The sequence below is a fragment of the Lampris incognitus genome, chromosome 14 (genome assembly GCF_029633865.1).
Source record: "Lampris incognitus isolate fLamInc1 chromosome 14, fLamInc1.hap2, whole genome shotgun sequence".
Taxonomy (NCBI): Eukaryota; Metazoa; Chordata; class Actinopteri; order Lampriformes; family Lampridae; genus Lampris; species Lampris incognitus.
Window position 1 is genome coordinate 40,866,202 of NC_079224.1, and position 17,831 is coordinate 40,884,032.

Below are 17,831 nucleotides of genomic sequence, written 5' to 3' on the forward strand. Positions count from 1 at the left end.
CGAGGGACGGTTCGTTGAGCAGTGGCAACAGTACTCCTGCGGACCTTTTCGACGTTTCCTCGAGGGAGGGCCATGACAGAGTCACAAAAGATGGGCTAAATGTTGGTTAGAAATAGCGGAGGCACTTCAGCAACCCGGTGAGTCGCTGGTTAAGCTATGCTAGGTTAGCATTCCCCAGTAGCGCTAGCCGCCACAGCGTCCACGATCGTTGCTTCTTTCTTTTCTTCCCCCCCCCTCCCCGATGACCTATGAACTCCCGCCAGATCGTAAAAGGCAACACACGATGATTGGTCGGGGTCATACTTGTAAGTGTTGCCAGTCTCCTGGCCAAGACACGGCAAGAATTTATGGCGCTGTGATTGCCAACATGGTGACCATGATGAACGAGAAAAATATTGTGTAGTCTGCTCCCGGCATAACAGTCAGCAAACCACACAAGCACACATGTAACTGCCATCACTTTCACTTTATGAAGGAAACATCTGCAAATAGTGTGGCAAAATATGTTGCCAAATCGTGAAACAAACTGGTTTCCCAGCGGTGTTTTTATGCCAAGCCCTAACGAGCAACCGTCATTTTGTCAGGTGGTTCACCACTGCAGGTGTGACAACCAACTAGTATTGCGTCACGTCTTTATGCATGCTCAATAATCCAGGTAAGAAAAAAAAAAGAAGTTTAATCGGTTCATCTGGACACAACGTTTATTGACAGAAACGTTTCATCGCTCATCATCCCACCGACACAGTGGCCAGGGAAGGGGAGAAATCCCACATTACACAGGCCCTGGTTAAGTGTGGTTATCCTCACTGTCAATTGTCAAAGCCAGGAAGACACCCAAACAGTGCACCAGCCAATCGAAGAGAGGAGAAGGACCACAGCTGCCTGAACGTAAACCAGTGGTGATTCCGTATGTGGCGGGAGTGTCGGAAAAGTTGAGACGCATATTTTCCAAACACCGCATCTCAGTTGCTTTCAAACCCAAAAACACAGTGTGCCAGAAACTGGTCCACCCCAAGGATCGGGTCCCCAGGCACAAACAGAGCAATATAGTGTACGCTGTTAAGTGCCGGGAGGATTGCTGTGACTTGTTTTTGGAGAAACTAAACAGATGCTGGCCAAGAGGATGGCACAACACAGGAGAGCTAATTCGTCAGGCCAGGACTCCGCAGTCCACTCTTTTGAGGATGTGCACATCCTTGATAGGGAGGAACACTGGTTAGAATGGGGAGTCAAAGAGGCCATCTATGTGACGAGGGAACAACCAGCCCTGAACGGGGGGGAAGGTACATCTGTTGCCATCTTGCAATGCTGTGATTGCAAACGTTCCCAAATCCTCTGTGAATAGTACACATGGCCATTGAAGCTCTAGTTAATGGTAACATAGTTAATGGTAACACTCATATTTGCATATGAAACTGATCGTTGGTTTCGGTTGTGACGCAACTGTATTGTTTATAAGGGTGGGGATACCTGCAGTCAGTTTAGATTGAAGGGGTCACTTAGATGAGTGATGAAACATTTCTGTCAAAAAATGTTGTGTCTGGGCCTCTGGCTGGCGTGGAGGTCTATTATGTTGCCCACCAACACAGGGATCACCAGTTCGAATCCCCGTGTTACCTCCAGCTTGGTCGGCCGTCCCGACAGACACAATTGGCTGTGTCTGTGCGTGGGAAGCCGGATGTGGGTATGTGTCCTGGTCACTGCGCTAGCACCTCCTCTGGTCGTTCGGGGCGCCTGTTTTGGGGGAGAGGGGGGACTGGGGGGGAATAGCGTGATCCTCCCACGCGCTACATCTCCCCAGTGAAACTCCTCACTGTCAGGTGAAAAGAAACAGCTGGTGACTCCTCATGTATCGGAGGAGGCATGTGGTAGTCTGCAGCTCTCCCCCGATCAGCAGAGGGGGTGGAGCAACGACTGGGACGGCGGGATAATTGGCCGGATACGGTCGAGGAGAAAAAGCGGGAACAATCCGGAAAAAAACAAAAACTGTTGTGTCCAGATGAACTGGTTCAACTTTCTCTGATAGTTTTGCATCAGTTTTGCAAAGAAATACTAATATAGTCTAATGACATCATTGAGATACAATGTGAATGGGATCATGAGAAGTTGAGGGACGCTTGTTGCGCTTCAGTTAAGGGAGTAGCAGAGTTAATCGATATCTTTATTTGTTTCATCTTGCTCTACTTCCTGTTTCCCGTTCTCTTACCTCTCCACAACGTCGTCACCGCTCCAGCAGGTGGAGTCGTCCACCACATTCTCACCTTCGCAAAGCATCTCTGGCAACGCTGCAAAGAAAGACTTGTAGCGTTGCAGGTACATCAGGAAGTCCCTGAAGATAGAAGGGTAGAGAGGACAGGGGCACAGACAGCGTAAATTAAGAGACGTAAGTGCGATGCCGCGTAGCATTTTGATTTGTTGGCCGTGTTAGGAAAGACACGAGTTAGAATAGTCTGTCTTGTGAGACTTTGGACTGTCCCATAGCCACACATCCTTCTGTGCCAGGGTTGGTGGATAACGAAAAGACATCTCCGTGACTGAGGTATGTCATCGACCCATCAGGAAGTGCAATCTCTATTGTGCTGTTCAATAAATCGAGGAAATGCATGTGACGTGATTGAAAATGAAAGAGCCAAAAATTGTGTGGGTCTGAAGAAGACCATTCCGCCGAGTCAGCGGTTTTTCTTAACTTATCCCTCCGGTGATGATTGGCTCACCAATGTTACTGATATAGATGTTGTCATCTTGGTGAATACAATATTCTGAACAGACACACCGCAGCCACTCTGTGCTGAGTTATGACCCCGCCAATAAAAGCTGTCGTTTGATAGATACTCCATGAAAACCCCTTTGCAGAAGGACGGTGGGCCGAAGGAACGAAGAGGGATTTTCTCAAGGTTACCCCTGTAGATTAGTCACCCGCACACTAAAACAACCAATTTTACACATATCACAGGTCTCTCTACCACAGACAACAAGAACTGTCACACCTACAGATCAAGTAGGAGAAAGGGGGCAAGAGAGACATACACAGAGGTTCCCCGTGTCCATGCTTACCTAGCGATCTTTCTCAGACTGTTATGTTTATCGTTCTTGGAGGGTTTCAGGGGAAAGGAGCTGGGGATGATGGGAGTTGAAATCCAAAAGGAGATTGTTGCAAGCAAGGGGGAATGCAGGGTGATGAAAAGGGGGCACGAGAGGGAGAGAAAAGAAACAATAGGATGGCATGACAAGACGCGCGGGGGGAGGGGGAGGGGGGGGAGAGAAGACAGTCAGTTGACCCTGGAAGAGAGGGATGAGTCATGCACATGCAGACAACCTGGCTAAATCACCAACACCCAAGTCGATGGTCACCGATATACCCCACACCACGCAAAAGAAAGACAGAGACATACGCAGTCTGTAAATAAACAACAAATCCACAAACAACAGTTTCACATGTGTGCAGAGCTTTAAGTCAAACTTAAAAAAAAAAAAGAAAACACAACACATAACAGAGGGTATGAAATGGTCACAGGGAAAGCAAAGAATTTCTCTTTTTAATATCTGTAATTTTTTTTCCTTCATTGTTATTTTCCTTTAATACAAAATATAAATTGTTTCTATTACCCCATCTCTCATATTCTGTGTAGGATATTCTCCCTTAAGCCACAGAGGGTACTGTTATCTCTCTGAAGCAGCCAGCACCCACATGTGCTCTGGTTTGGGTTGGCGGCGGGTTGTGAGCTGGGTTTGGATGCAATGAATGAAAGTGGCAGTGCCAGGGCAGACCAGTCAGCTAGGCTGGCATCAGTGCAACGATTCATGGTTTGGTACAAGGTCAGAAAAGCAGCAGTGTGTGTCAGTGTGTGTGTGTGTGGTACTATTTCAGCTGAGGTGGGCAGAGGATCAGAGCTGGTGGTATTGCCGTCTGGGTAAACAGGAAATTGTCGGTCCCGTCATGATTAATTTACCTTTCCTCTGCCCTCCTCCTCGGCTGGCACATCCCTGCAGCTGCTGTGGGCATGGGTACGGCGCTTCAGGGGCCGGGTGGAGGGCATGGACGTGGTGTGCCAAGCACCATTTCCACTTTTAGCTGTGTACGTGTGTGTGTGGGCGCACATGTGTGTGTTCGGGTGTTTGTTTGACAGTATGTCAATCTGTCTGCCTTTGTGTGCGATAGTTATTGCCCTGTCCTACTGACCACGCAGAGGAGATCAGAGAAAGTTGAATTGGTTCATCTGGACCCAGTGTTTTTTTGGGAGATACGTTTCATCACTCGTCTCAGTGACTTCGTCAGTCTCGACTGACTGCAGGTATCCCCACCCTTATAAACAACACAGTTGCATAACAACCCAACCAACAATCCGTTTCAGTTGTTATGCAACTGTGCTGTTTATAAGGGTGGGGATACCTGCAGTCAGTTGAGACTGATGAAGTCACTCAGATGAGAGAGGAGATGAACTGGTTCAACTTTCTGTGATTTCCTTGCCTGGATTTTTGAGCATGCATCAAGACATGCAGAGGAGAGGCAGCGGTATCTGTGAATATGGAGACACTGGCCAATTTTCGAGTGCAATGTCCTTCAGAGTGGGTCAATGTTCATTTTGTACATACTGGCCATCTGTGTGTCTGTGTAATGGTATCTTATGCTCCTGGGGCTAACAAGGACATACAGTCTACTATAAGAGAAACTATCAAACAGAACCTTCACAGTATCCTCAAAGAGAAAACAAAACCCTTGAGGATTATAGCATTTACCTGAAAAAAGTGAAAGCAAATTTTCATCTGGCTCGGGATCAACCGATTAAAAAGGTCAGGGTGCCCACATAACCGAGAGAAACACTCCATCCTCGGCCTGGTCTTACCTCCTCAAGTGGGCTAGCTGACCCAGCAGTTGCTGTGGAGAGGGGGCAGATGGGGGAAGGGTGGGCGAGGTCATACTGGAGGTCGTGACCTCTGGGCTAGTGGGCTGTATGCTGGTAGGTTCCCCGGTAGAAAGGCCACACACTTTGTCCACCTGTGGAAGGCACAGGGCAGACACACACCTGTTAAACTAGGAAAACACATAACAAATGTGGCCATTGGGTGGGGGCTTACATAAACCACTAAATAACACAGACGCACTTGAGCGTACATAGACACACACACACACACACACACATACACACACACACACATTTCTAGAGGAACCATTTCTGCAGTGAAACGATTACGGGGAGAAGAGAGAAGAAGAAAATGGAATGGAACTGGAGTGGGAAGGGGGGCAGGAAAGAGGAATGTGATGAAAGAAAATGGAGTGATGAAGTTAGTTATCGACAGGGTTACAATTTCTATGCCTCACAGCTTCAGACACTGACACACACACACACACACACACACACACAGAAAAGTAAAAGAAGAGCAGGAAACAGAGAGCGGGTTAGGGTTAGGGTACAAGAGGGACCAGACCAAAAGGGAGAAGGGAGAAGAGAGAGAGAGAGAGAGAGACTGCAATGATGATGAATATCTGAAATGGGTTGTTAAAGTCAGCAGTGAAGCAGAAGAAACACTGGGGGTCACGACAATAGAGAGCCATGTGCTTTATACAGAGACGCAAAATCAATGGCATCTCATTGGCTTAAAAGCCTCTAGGCAGGGTTATTAATTGGTCCTCAATAAGCCTGGGAGAGAGAGAGTGAAAGAAAGAGAGAGTGAGAGACTCGTCTTTCACACTAGAGCTTTTGGTGCAGACCTGAGTCCGTTTGAGCTGTTAGTTCGGTTCGTTTTGTTCATGTGAAAGCTGTCTTACAATATCGGGTGTGCACCAAGGGACCGCACCCGAGTCCTATAGGGGTGCTTTCACACCTGAGCTGTTTGGTCCATTTTAATCGAACCCTGGAGCATTTCGTTGGGACAGGTGTGAACACAGATCGCACTCGGGTGCACACCAAGGGACCGTACTGGAGTCCTCTAGGGTTGCCTGAGCTGTTTGGGCAGGTGTAAACACAGCATCGCACTCTGGTGCAGACCAAAACAACTGGACTGAGAACTTATTGAAGAGGTGGTCTCGGTCTGGTCCAAACAAACTCTGGTACAATTCACTCTTGGTATCAACTTGATCCGACCCAACTGCGGGAAACGTTGCACATTTCTTTTGGATTAAACCAGCTCCTGTTGTCAGTTGCGCTGTGCATTATGGGCTGAGGACGAGCTTTGTCCACAGAGAGTTGCTGACTGAAGGTAGCAGGACGTTGTGTAATGTGAAGCAACACATTGTTTTCTAGATGTTGCCTTGAAATACGTGCAAAAGTGCCACTCTGCTCGAATATCTTAGCTTGATATATGGCCCAAACGATGACCGCAATCATGAACGAATGCAGTTCTGCTGATGGTCCATTTTGGATAGCTATCCCGGGAGAAAAACAAACTCTCCTTTCTCCGCCTGCCAACCCTGCGAGATTCTTGACCAGTGAACGGAGTGATAGCTCCCACATGGCTTTTGTTGATACATTTTGGTTCGCTTGAAATTTTGCCGTATGAAACCAAACCGAACCAAAAGGAAAATGCAACAAAGTAGCAACTCACCCACTGATTCGAACCAAAGCAGACGGACTATAGGTGTGAAAACGCCCTTAGTTACACCTCTGATTTACAAACTGTAGCCTTACAGTAAGAACTGGCAACCAGGAGCACCTCAGGAGGAATGATTCCCATTGTTCAGTATTATGACTTCAGTGACTAGAGTGTGGTCTCCTCATGGCCAATGGTTCATATGGCACAGTACAAGAGATCTGGTTTATTCTAAGACCAGGTGGATGGCAGTTCAGCGGCACTGTGCTTTATTGGTTTAAGGTCTGGGTTTGGCTGTTAGAATGGATTCACAGGAACAGACTTCTAACGGGAAAAGGACTGGGTGGGAAGATCAAAGCTGCGGCTCAAGTTCTTGCCATTCTAGAAGAACCATGCCACACCATTGGTGGTGTTTAGGAGGGGCTGCGCGAGTTCTCAAACAATGGAATGCGCAAACATAAACACAGACTTTCTCCATATGGGAAAAGGTTGGAACGTGCCTGTATGTGAATTTTTGCGTGCGCGTATGTGTGCGTGTGTGTACATGTGTGACTTTTTGTTTGTGCCCACATGCTGCAAAGATGTTGGCTAAGTAAGCCTGGAAGCAACTGAAATATGTGTTAACACTTTGCAAACTTGTCTTGGTGAGGGTTTGTACGCCAGCCTCCTATAAATAGACCTCGCCTCCAGTGAGAGGCAGATCACTCATCAAATGTGCCCTCTAAATGGAGTTTAAATGGAGGTTTCCAAATAACAGCCAGCTATTCCTAAGCAATGGGACTGTTGGTGGCACAACAGCCGAAGGGCTGCTCGCTGACAGGAATGTGCTTTACTCCTGTAATAGACACTAAAGATCTACTACGTGCAACTCATAACAAGCTTGATACCCTTTCTCTCCACTTCTTCGCCACGTACTCTTTTTAGTCCTCCTTCTCTCCTGTATTGCCCTCCTTCCTCTTGTCTTACACTGGCCTTTGGTTCTTTCTTGGGGCAGATGCTGGGCACGGGGCGGGTTGTTTTATTGCATTGACCTTAACTCCCCCTAGACCCATAAAACACGCTCACATGTGGCTGTGCATCGCACGGCCTATGCACACGTACCACACACAAATAGTGCACTGCAGCTGGGAGAAAAGATGGAGGTAACTGTTTTTGGGCAATAGAGTCTTTCAACACTGACTGAGACATTAACCTTTGGCATGTGCTGCAGCCTGCTGCTTTGGGGAACAACAAGAATAATTCCTAAATCATCTGTAAACTGTCTGTACAGCCCGTCTCATACAGACTAAGGTTTATTAGAACACAAATCTCTCAAAACCTATAAAATTGGGTTGTTTAATGGCACAACGTCTGCCAAAATTAGTCAGTTTGTAGCAAGATTTATAATGAATCAAGGGTATTCTAGGGATTAGACTTACTTACACTTTATTTGTTGGCCGTAAGCTTTTCAGCATTCGCTGCGCTGTCAAAGCAGTTTGTTATTGAGCGGTGGCATAAAACTGCTCGCTCAAAATTTAACTGTCCAAGAAACATTGGCTCTACATTAATAAAGTCTAGAATGTGTCTGCATGCACAAATATACACATTAAACACACAATACAAAACTTTAAGCAACACAGTAAAAAGTCACAGACATATAAATAAATACTGGCACGCTTGCACAGTTGACCTTAAGGTCGTGTCTATATAATGCTGTGGTGTTTCGGAAGTCTACGTTTGGCTGCATGTGTCTGTGTCTGTCTATGTGCATAGGTGCATCAGAGAGTGTAATGGGAGGGCATCCGGGTGGCGTGCGGTCTATTCCGTTGCCTACCAACACGGAGATCGTAGGTTCGAATCCCCGTGTTACCTCTGGTTTGGTCGGGCATCCCTACAGACACAATTGGCCATGTCTGCAGGTGGGAAGCCGGATGTGGGTCTGTGTCCTGGTCGCTGCACTAGCGCCTCCTGTGGTCGGTCGGGGCACCTGTTCGGGGGGGGAAAGCGTGATCCTCCCACGCACTACGTCCCCCTGGTGAAACTCCTCACTGTCAGGTGAAAAGAAGTGGCTGGCATCTCCACATGTATGGGAGGAGGCATGTGGTAGTCTGCAGCCCTCCCCGGATCAGCAGATGGGGTGGAGCAACAACCGGGACGGCTGGGAAGAGTGGGTTTACTGGCTGGATGCAGCTGGGGAGGAAAAGGGGGGGGGGCTGTGTGTGTGTGCAATGGGAAATGTGAGTGTAATGAGGTAAGAGCAGAACCCAGAGTGAAAATATCAGCAGCTATAGCAACTAGGAGACTGCCGTGTCATATTCATTTGTTCCTTTAGTCACGTCAACTCCAGCTTATTTGCACTGGCAAAAATCACATAGTCCTGCAGGGCTTTACAATCAGTTCAACATACGACAGTCTTAGTTTTCCACAAAATACATGCACAGGCACCCACAAACCCAAATCTAGGGCCAGGGTCGCCAACGGGGTTTTGTCAAATCCTAGCAGGCCAACATTTAATAGAAAGACAGGGCAGCTATTTCCAAAGCTGGATCCACTTTAACATAACGTAGATACGCCCAAGCAGAAGCGCTGTCCAAATAAACATCATCGTGCTGCAAAAACCATGGTGGCATTTTTAACCAGCGGGGTGTGTGACCTGAGCATTTTAGATGTCTAACATACAGGAAATAAAACCAACATCTTCCTCGTAAGTGCTTCTTCTCATTGGCCTATGAACCTTTGTTCATTTCTGCAGATGGATGGAGAAGATCCAGTTTTTGTTTGTGAGAACGTTCTCATGGATGCAGCAAGAGTTTTAAGGATCTTGGGTCGTGTGTTTAACTCAGCTCTCACTTTTTCCAATTCAAGTTAGAGCAGAAATTTGGAGATAGAAGGTTTTCACTTGACTGTTGCACCGAGCGAAGGGGGGATTAAGGCATAATCTTGGCCTCGTTCACTGTGGAAGTTTCAAAGTTCAAATTTTAAATCCAAACCCATTTCTTGCCTGTCTCCGCAATGACAAATTGCTGTTTTCCGAGGCAAAAAATGTAAACGTTCCCCTAAAATGTGAGCATAACAAAGAGGTCACTAACAGTTCTGTTTGTACTTTCCCCCAATATTTTTTTTTTACCACAATACGGAGTTTAGAGCAGGTTCAGAACGGGCTGCTTTTAAAGAGGCCATGAGGACGTTAGCGAGAGGCCCATATATCAAAACAATAACAGCAACACAAATCAGCCGGACGCCTATCTAAACACACAACTATGTAAACGAAACACAAACTCATCATGGGGAGAATAAACACGATCCCTCGGTACGGATCCTCATGAGAATCGCAGACCCGCGGCTCGCAGGTCGGCTTGTATGGCCATATCGTTCTGAAAGCCAATGAAACGGTGGCTTGATGTGGGCGTGATTAGAAAGCGATTAGCCTCCGATCCGAACACGGCACGAGAACTGAAAAGCCACTTGGATAGATTGTGTGTTTGTGTCTGCATATGCATGCCTGTGTAGCCCTGTGTGTGTATGTATTACCACCTGTTTGTCCCCGCTATACCTTTACAATCCAGTTATTTCACGTAGGGCATTCCTAATGTGATTGACTCAGGATGGAGACTCTGATATGGGGTACATGGGGACAAAGTTGTCATGGTGGGAATTCTGTAGGGAAATACGACGTATGTTCTGAGTGAACATTTGAGCTAGTCGAGAGAATTAAATCTCACGGAAAGAGGGATAAGCATCGGTGTTTTGTAACTATGCACCGATGTTGCATAATATGCACAAGTTTCATGTGTCAGTCTACTGAAAGTTTACGTTTAAGGTTGCATATGTATAATTCAGTACCTTTGTGCGTGCATGTGTCTTTATCTGTGCATTTTTTTACCAGGAAAGTCCCACTGAGGCAGGATCTCTTCTACAATATACCTACGGTAATATGTCCGTGCACATCTCATCCTGAGGAAAGAGAGAGAAAGAGGAAAAGAAGAACAAGGGAATAAGCTCTGAGCCGGCCCAGCCCAGGTCCATCCCGCCTCTAGGGGAGTATTGGTTTACAGATAGCAGTGGTGGTCTGTCTTCCTAGTTTATTTATCAAGGGATTAGCCATAGAAGCCAAGGGAACTTTCTCAGCCCTCTCTCACCCCAGATGCAAGGCGTTGTGGGTAATGGGATGAGGGAATGAGTAGGGAACGGTCAGGGAAGAACCCCCCCCCCCTTTTGTCCACCACTAAGTCATGGGTTGTGTGCAGAGAGGAGAAAACGTGCACTCGCATGCGGGCGTGCATGCACAATCACAGAGACTCACATGGACACAAACACACACATGCACAGGCCTACACAACTTGCCCATTTGTCCGCCTGTGGACAGTGACTGTTAAACCCTGGGTGAAGTGCTTGGCCCTGACAAACTGAGCCAGCCACTTACAGCTCAAAGTATTCGATAACGGCGCATGCGACCCACATGTTCCACCCCCCCCACAGTGTCCTTTTCGATAACTCGGCTGGTTGAGTGACGGGCTGCCGGTGGGAATGCAGGTATCTTAGGTAGCCAGTGTGAATGCGCCTCTAAGAAGGACGTTGTTTTTAGCGGTGAATGCAAAACAGGCAACCACATACCGAGTTTGTGTTATAGCAACCTAAGCTCCAGCCAATTACCCCACTCTCCGAGCCGTCCCGGCCTCTGCTCCACCCCCTCTGCCGAACCGGGCAGGGCTGCAGACTACCACATGCCTCCTCCCATACATGTGGAGTCGCCAGCCGCTTCTTTTCACCTGACAGTGAGGAGTTTCGCCAGGGGGACGTAGCGCGTTGGGAGGATGGCGCTATTCCTCCCAGTTCCCCCTGCCCACCGAACAGGCGCCCCCGACCGACCAGGGGAGGCACTAGTGCAGCGACCAGGACGCATACCCACATCTGGCTTCCCACCTGCAGACACGGCCAATTGTGTCTGTAGGGACGCCCGACCAAGCCAGAGGTAACACAGGGAGTCGAACCGGTGATCCCCGTGTTGGAAGGAAACGGAAAAGACGGCTACACTACCTGAATGCCCCCTGTGAAATAATTTTGACAATACCTAATAATGGGCAAAATCATATTGATGGTATTCATTAAACTATGACTCAAATAGACACCAGCTGTGGGTTTTACAAACCATAATTTCTTGTGCCAATGGATCAACCGTCTCATATTAGTCTCTAAACCATATTACTCACCAGAGGCTTTTCTATAATGTCTACATGATGATGTTAGAGCAAAAAGATAATTAATACAGTGGAATTGCACATGTACTGTTCGTGTGTGTGTGTATGTGTGTGTATAGGAGGGCTGGAGGGAGAACATATCTGTTAAAGTATAAGTGTGCGTGCATGATTGAATTTTATGACCTCACCGTGGTGAAAAGAGCAAAACATTACAATTCCTCCCTGTCATCATTCACAAGTCATGTTACTCTCAATTGCCTCAATCCATTATCCAAACAGTCGCTGTCGGCTCTAACTGTAAGTTTCACTTAAACTACATCTCCCCTGAATTTCTCTTTCACCCTTGCAGGAATCAATTTCCGCCAAAACGGAGAAATATATTTGCGGTCCCTCAAATGTCAATAATCCAGGATGTCCTTCCAGAGGGAAGTCAAAATAGCAAAGCCAGCCAGCTATGACGGCTGGTCAGGTTAGTTTGGATGAGATATATTGGCCGTTTCAGTGTGTACATTCATGCTTCTTTGTGATAGCCTATTTATTCTTATGTAAGATAATTATAGTAATAGTGAGAGGAGGTCAACTGAACCCCCCATGGTGAGCTTATGCTGACCGTGCTCCTAATGATCAGTAATCTTACAATATTAAAAAAAAAACCAACTATTTTCAAATTAGCATGTGCACATTTCTTAATGCATGCACCTGAAGTCAGTAGAGCGTTGCAGCAGTTGGCAGATGGTCAACAAATCATAAGATATTGGCATGGATATAAACAGCAATCTGCCATAAATAATAATCACATTACAGCACAACTGTTTCACACGTGCCTTTTTTGGGGGGGGATTTTTTCCCCCGTTTTCTCCCCAATTGTATCCGGCCAATTACCCCACTCTTCCGAGCCATCCCGGTCACTGCTCCACCCCCTCTGCTGATCCGGGCAGGGCTGCAGACTACCACATACCTCCTCTGATACACGTGGAGTCGCCAGCTGCTTCTTTTCACCTGAGAGTGACAAGTTTCGCCAGGGGGGAGTGTGGGAGGATCATGCTATTCCCCCCAGTTCCCCCTCCCCCACAAACAGGCGCCCCGACCGACCAGAGGAGGCGCTAGTGCAGCGACCAGGACACATACCCACATCCGGCTTCCCACCCGCAGACACGGCCAATTGTGTCTGTAGGGACGCCCGACCAAGCCGGAGGCAACACGGGGATTCGAACCGGTGATCCCCAGTAGGCAACGGAATAGACCGCTACACTACCTAGACGCTCACATGTGCCCTTTGAAGATGTTTTTTGGATGTAAACTGAATAAGTTACTCTTTCTGAGTCTTGTAACTGAATAATTACATTTATGTAGCGCTTTATCTCGATACCCAAAGTGCTTCACATTGAAGGGGGTAACTCACTTTAACCACGACCAATACCCGGGATGCACGGAAGCCATTTTGCACCAGAATTCTCACCGCACATCAGCTTGAGGTGAAGAAGGAGGTATCATTGAGCCAACTACACGGGGGGATGATTAGGTGGCCAGACGGAGAGACAGGTTGGGGATTTTGCCAGGACACCGGGGGACCCTCTAGTCTTTGCGATAAGTACTGATTGAATGAGTTACTGATTACACATTTAGAACAGTGTACTCAGTACGCAGAAACCAAATGCTATTTTCTGCCCAACCCTGCTTATTTTTCGTTCATACTGACTTATTAAAATGATGCTTGGAATATAAAGTGGTCCAATTTTGAGTCCTAAAACCCAGAAACATGATCCTTCAACTCTCTCCCCATGAGGAAAAAATGAATGGACCTGACTGGGGTCTGTAGTCAGCACAAGCTCAACACAAGTTTTGGACCTTTTAGGTAAAATAAAATGAATCCTTTAACAATGAGTTTGCTATTAGCTAATTAGCTGTTTAGCTAATTGTCACATGTAAGCGCCATTCACAGATTAGACCGACAGTGGCTTTTTACTCATGTTATGGCACTTACGCTTCAAAACTTGTGAACACGGTACTCATTTGAAGATCATTTAATGGAACCAAACATCCAAATTGCCTTTGGCTGCTCTTGACCACAGACCTTATTTAAGATGTGAAACAGAAAACCCCATTCATTTTTACCAAAAGAGACAGAAGCAAAAGAACACATGGTGGAGTTGACTTCTGGGTTGGCCAACGAAAAAGAAAAATGTTATCCCTGAACCACTTGAGTTAGAGAATCCGGCACGATCCCAGACCAACTTGGAAAACCTGTGGCTGGAAACTGAACGATCCCTCCTCGACCTCAATACCGTTGAGGTGTGCTGATAATGTGAGTAAATACAGATAATGCAGATTGAGCGACTAATTTGCGCAGAGTGAATGAAATCGATTATAACGAAATTAAACGGTTCATCTGTTTAAAGGAAAATAGATTAACTACACTGGCGCTTGTGACCACGTGTGCGCACATTAAAGTTAGGACAGCAGGACTTATCGGTCGTGGTTTGTAAACGCAACGTTCAAAGTTGGCCCCGCCTCCCCGGCTTGACGTCACCAGAAGGACACGCCCCCTCGCACCAGTTGCCAGAACACATCCCAGTGTACGGACCAACTCCGCGTCGCTCTTCATCGCCGTCCTCTCCTTCAGCGCTCGCCAGCGGGTGAAAGCCGACCCCAGATTCCCTCTCGCTTTGGGAACCAGCTTTGTCCGCTTGGCGCCTCGCCTCGCCATATCCGCGTCTTCTCGGCACGGTGTCCGCCGTTGTCGACGCTTCCTTCTGGATGCCTGTTTACGATCTCGAGCTGCCCAAAGGTGGACGCCCAGAAACGTCCCGTACACGGCAAAGCAAGAAAAGGCAGTCAGAGGTCAGGGTCTCTGCGGATTCGGACACGTGTCTAGTGGGTCATAAGTGATTGAGAGGGACTATTTTTGTGCGAGTCCATTCGCAGATTTTTTTTAGGAAAATCCTACTCGTTCTACCTTTAAGTCAATTTTAATTTAATCCTATCTTAAACTGTGCTGGTCTATCGGATATTGCTGACATATACCAATTGATTTATGCTTGATTTTTAGATTTGACTTTTGTGCGTCATGTAGTGATACATTTTCATTTGGTGTTGTCACTTAGCATATTGGAGAACTCGCTCTCTCGCTCTCTCTCTCTCTCTCTCTCTCTCTCTCTCTCTCTCTCTCGCTCTTTCTCTCTCGCTCTCTCTCTCTCTTTCTCTCTCTCTCCCACTCTCTCTCTCTCTCTCTCTCGCTCTCTCTCACAATCTCTCTCTCTCTCCCACTCTCTCGCTCTCACTCTCTCTCACTCTCTCTCTCGCTCTCTCTCACTCTCTCTCACTCTCTCTCGCTCTTTCTCTCTCTCACTCTCTCGCTCTCTCTCTCTCACTCTCTGAATCTTGCCACAACCTGCAGAGGGAAGATTGTTTATCCCCTGAAAATCATTTAATGAAAACAATCTGATTCACAATTCATTTTCTTGAATTTTCAAATACAGTCTTTGCTTAAAATTTGCTCTGTATTTGGATGGAATCGTTGTGCGAGTGTGTTCCCATCCATTGCACGTGCGTTAAACTTAACGGGGGAAAGGATGGTGGCTTTTATGTTGAGGGGGTTTCTGTTGTCCTTTTTGTTTGTTTTTTAGGGAGTTGTTCCTTATCTGATGCGAGGGTCTAATGGTAGGATGTTGTGTTGCTGTGAGGCAAATTTGTAATTTGTGATATTGGGCTATACAAATAAAATTGACTTGACTTGAGATAAGATTCTGTAGTTGCAACAAATTAAATATACACACAGATCACCTGTGTATACGATGACTGTCTGCCAGATGGAGTTACAACTGACGGACGTTACACAGGTTCACTGCGTCTGTGTCTGCCAGGTAACACTGGCTGCATATTCTTGTTAATGTTAAGCTGATGGAGGCCTTTACTAAGCACAGCAGTGTAGCTGAGTCAACACCCCCTGCAAACCCCCTGTTTTCTGAAGTTGCTGGTTCAGTACCTATAGGTATTACCTCAGGTTGGACACTGCTCATCTGTCTGTGTATGAATGGAAGTAAAGTAAAAACAACACTGTTGTGATTAGTCAAAACACATTTAGGAAGAGGGTTTAAATATATTCGGTCCAGTGGCTGATGACAGTGCACTGGAATATCAGCTACTTAAAGGAACAGTTCAGATTTTTTGAAGTGGGGTTGTGTGAATCAGGAACACTTTGTCACTTCACCTCATGTACTTGTACACATGAATTGAAACGAAATGCCGTTTCCCCCAGCCCACAGCAGTGCAGCATACTGACAAAAATACATTCAAGAACTACAAGAACACACACATTCAAACTAACACGTATATCCAAACAAACAAAATCACTGTCCAAGGGAACAAACACCTGCCAGGATGACTGTCGGAACCGCCGGTCTGCATGGGCTAGCAGTTAGCCTAGCCTGCCCGAATCACGTGTCCTGTCAGACCGCCCTCTGTGTTTCCTGCTTGGGCACAGCTCCAGGCAGGGGCCGTGGTCCCTGTGGCAACTGGACCAAGCAGACCAAGCCCTCCCAGCCAATCCAGCACCAGCTCTCCCAGCCAGACACCCTTGACACACGTCTCCGCACTCCACACGACGACATCAAAAACACCACAGTCAACGCCAGGTGAGGCCTTCGCCAGACCACCCTCGGTGTTATCGGAACTGATGGTCTGCATGGGCTAGCAGTTAGCTTAGCCTGCCCCGCTTCCCCGTCCTGTCAGACCGCCCCCGGTGTTACCTCCTCGGGTGCAGCTCCGAGGAAGGCCGCGGACCCTGGGCCCACAGCGCAGCATCCAAGCTCTCGCAGCCGATCCAGCACCAGCTCTCCCAGCCAACAAACGAAGACAAAACTTAGACACAGACGTGGACAAAGACACTGCATCGACGGTACTGGTTGAGGCCGCCGCAAATGTGAATTCACGCCGCCATCTTCCCACACTGGTACTGGGCGAGGCCGCTGCGAACGTGAATTCGTGCCGCCATTTTCTTATATATGAGGTACTTATCCGTACAGTAGATGGCGCTTAGCGCGCCCGCAGTTTGGGAGAGCAGGCAGGAGTATTGGCAGGGCTAGCAAGCAATGTGCTACTGTGGAAGGGGCCAGAAATAAAACGTATTTTTGCTGCTGTGGAAGGGGCCAGAAATAAAACGTATTTTAGCCGTCTAAAAAAAGACACCTAAAAATAAAAATCAGTATCAGTTTAAGTGTATGCTATATTTAGAGTACGTTCACTGCTTTACCTTGCCGTCAGACAGAGATTTTTTTTTCGGCACTACATTTTCTCTATCGTAGAACTTCCATATTCCTACGCATAAGCACAGCTGTGCTGCGCACTGTATTACACTGCCCGCGGATCAGTTGTCTGGGTCAGTTTCAGCGGGTTATAGAAGAAACCACAAAAAAAAAAAATACACCAAAATTAAAATGAGTGATTATGACAGCAACGACGATATGCCGTTCACTGTGGAGGCAAGAGGACACCTTTGTGAACCAGAGTATACATCAGAAGAACTTTTGCAGATGGAGACTGAATGGACTAACAGACTGACCCAAACAGCTGATCTGTGGGCAGCTGGGCGACGTAATACAGTGCGCAGCGCTTATGTGTAGGAATACAGAAGTTCTATGGTTGAAAAAATGTGCCAAAAATATGGCTGTCTTGTACCTCCGGCTTAGTTGGGCATCCCTACAGACACAATTGGCCATGCCTGCGGGTGGGAAGCCGGATGTGGGTATGTGTCCTGGTCGCTGCACTAGCGCCTCCTCTGGTCATTCGGGGCACCTGTTCGTGGGGGGGGGGGTGAGGACTGGGGGGAATAGTGCGATCCTCCCACGTGCTACGTCTGCCCGGTGAAATTCCTCACTGTCAGGTGAAAAGAGGCGGCTGGTGACTCCACATGTATCGGAGGAGTCATGTGGTAGTCTGCAGCCCTCCCCGGATCAGCAGAGGGGGCGGAGCAGCGACTGGGATGGCTTGGAAGAGTTAGGTAATTGGCCAGATACAACTGGAGGAAGAAAAAAAAACGGCTGTGCGAGGGCAAGGTAAAGCAGTGAAAATGCTCTAAATATAGCGTACACTTAAACCGATATTACTTTTTTTTAGGTGGCTACAACA

The 17,831-nt window shown here is 47.4% G+C and overlaps 1 protein-coding gene across 1 annotated transcript in view; it reads right to left on the reverse strand.

Annotated features, from left to right (window-relative positions):
* The window catches only part of LOC130124455 (glypican-5-like), a 142,006-nt gene that overhangs the window by 71,489 nt on the left and 52,686 nt on the right, over nucleotides 1-17,831 (reverse strand). The window contains 3 exon segments of the mRNA XM_056293909.1: nucleotides 2,207-2,329; nucleotides 3,055-3,114; nucleotides 4,845-4,996. Coding sequence (XP_056149884.1) covers nucleotides 2,207-2,329; nucleotides 3,055-3,114; nucleotides 4,845-4,996 — 335 coding nt within the window.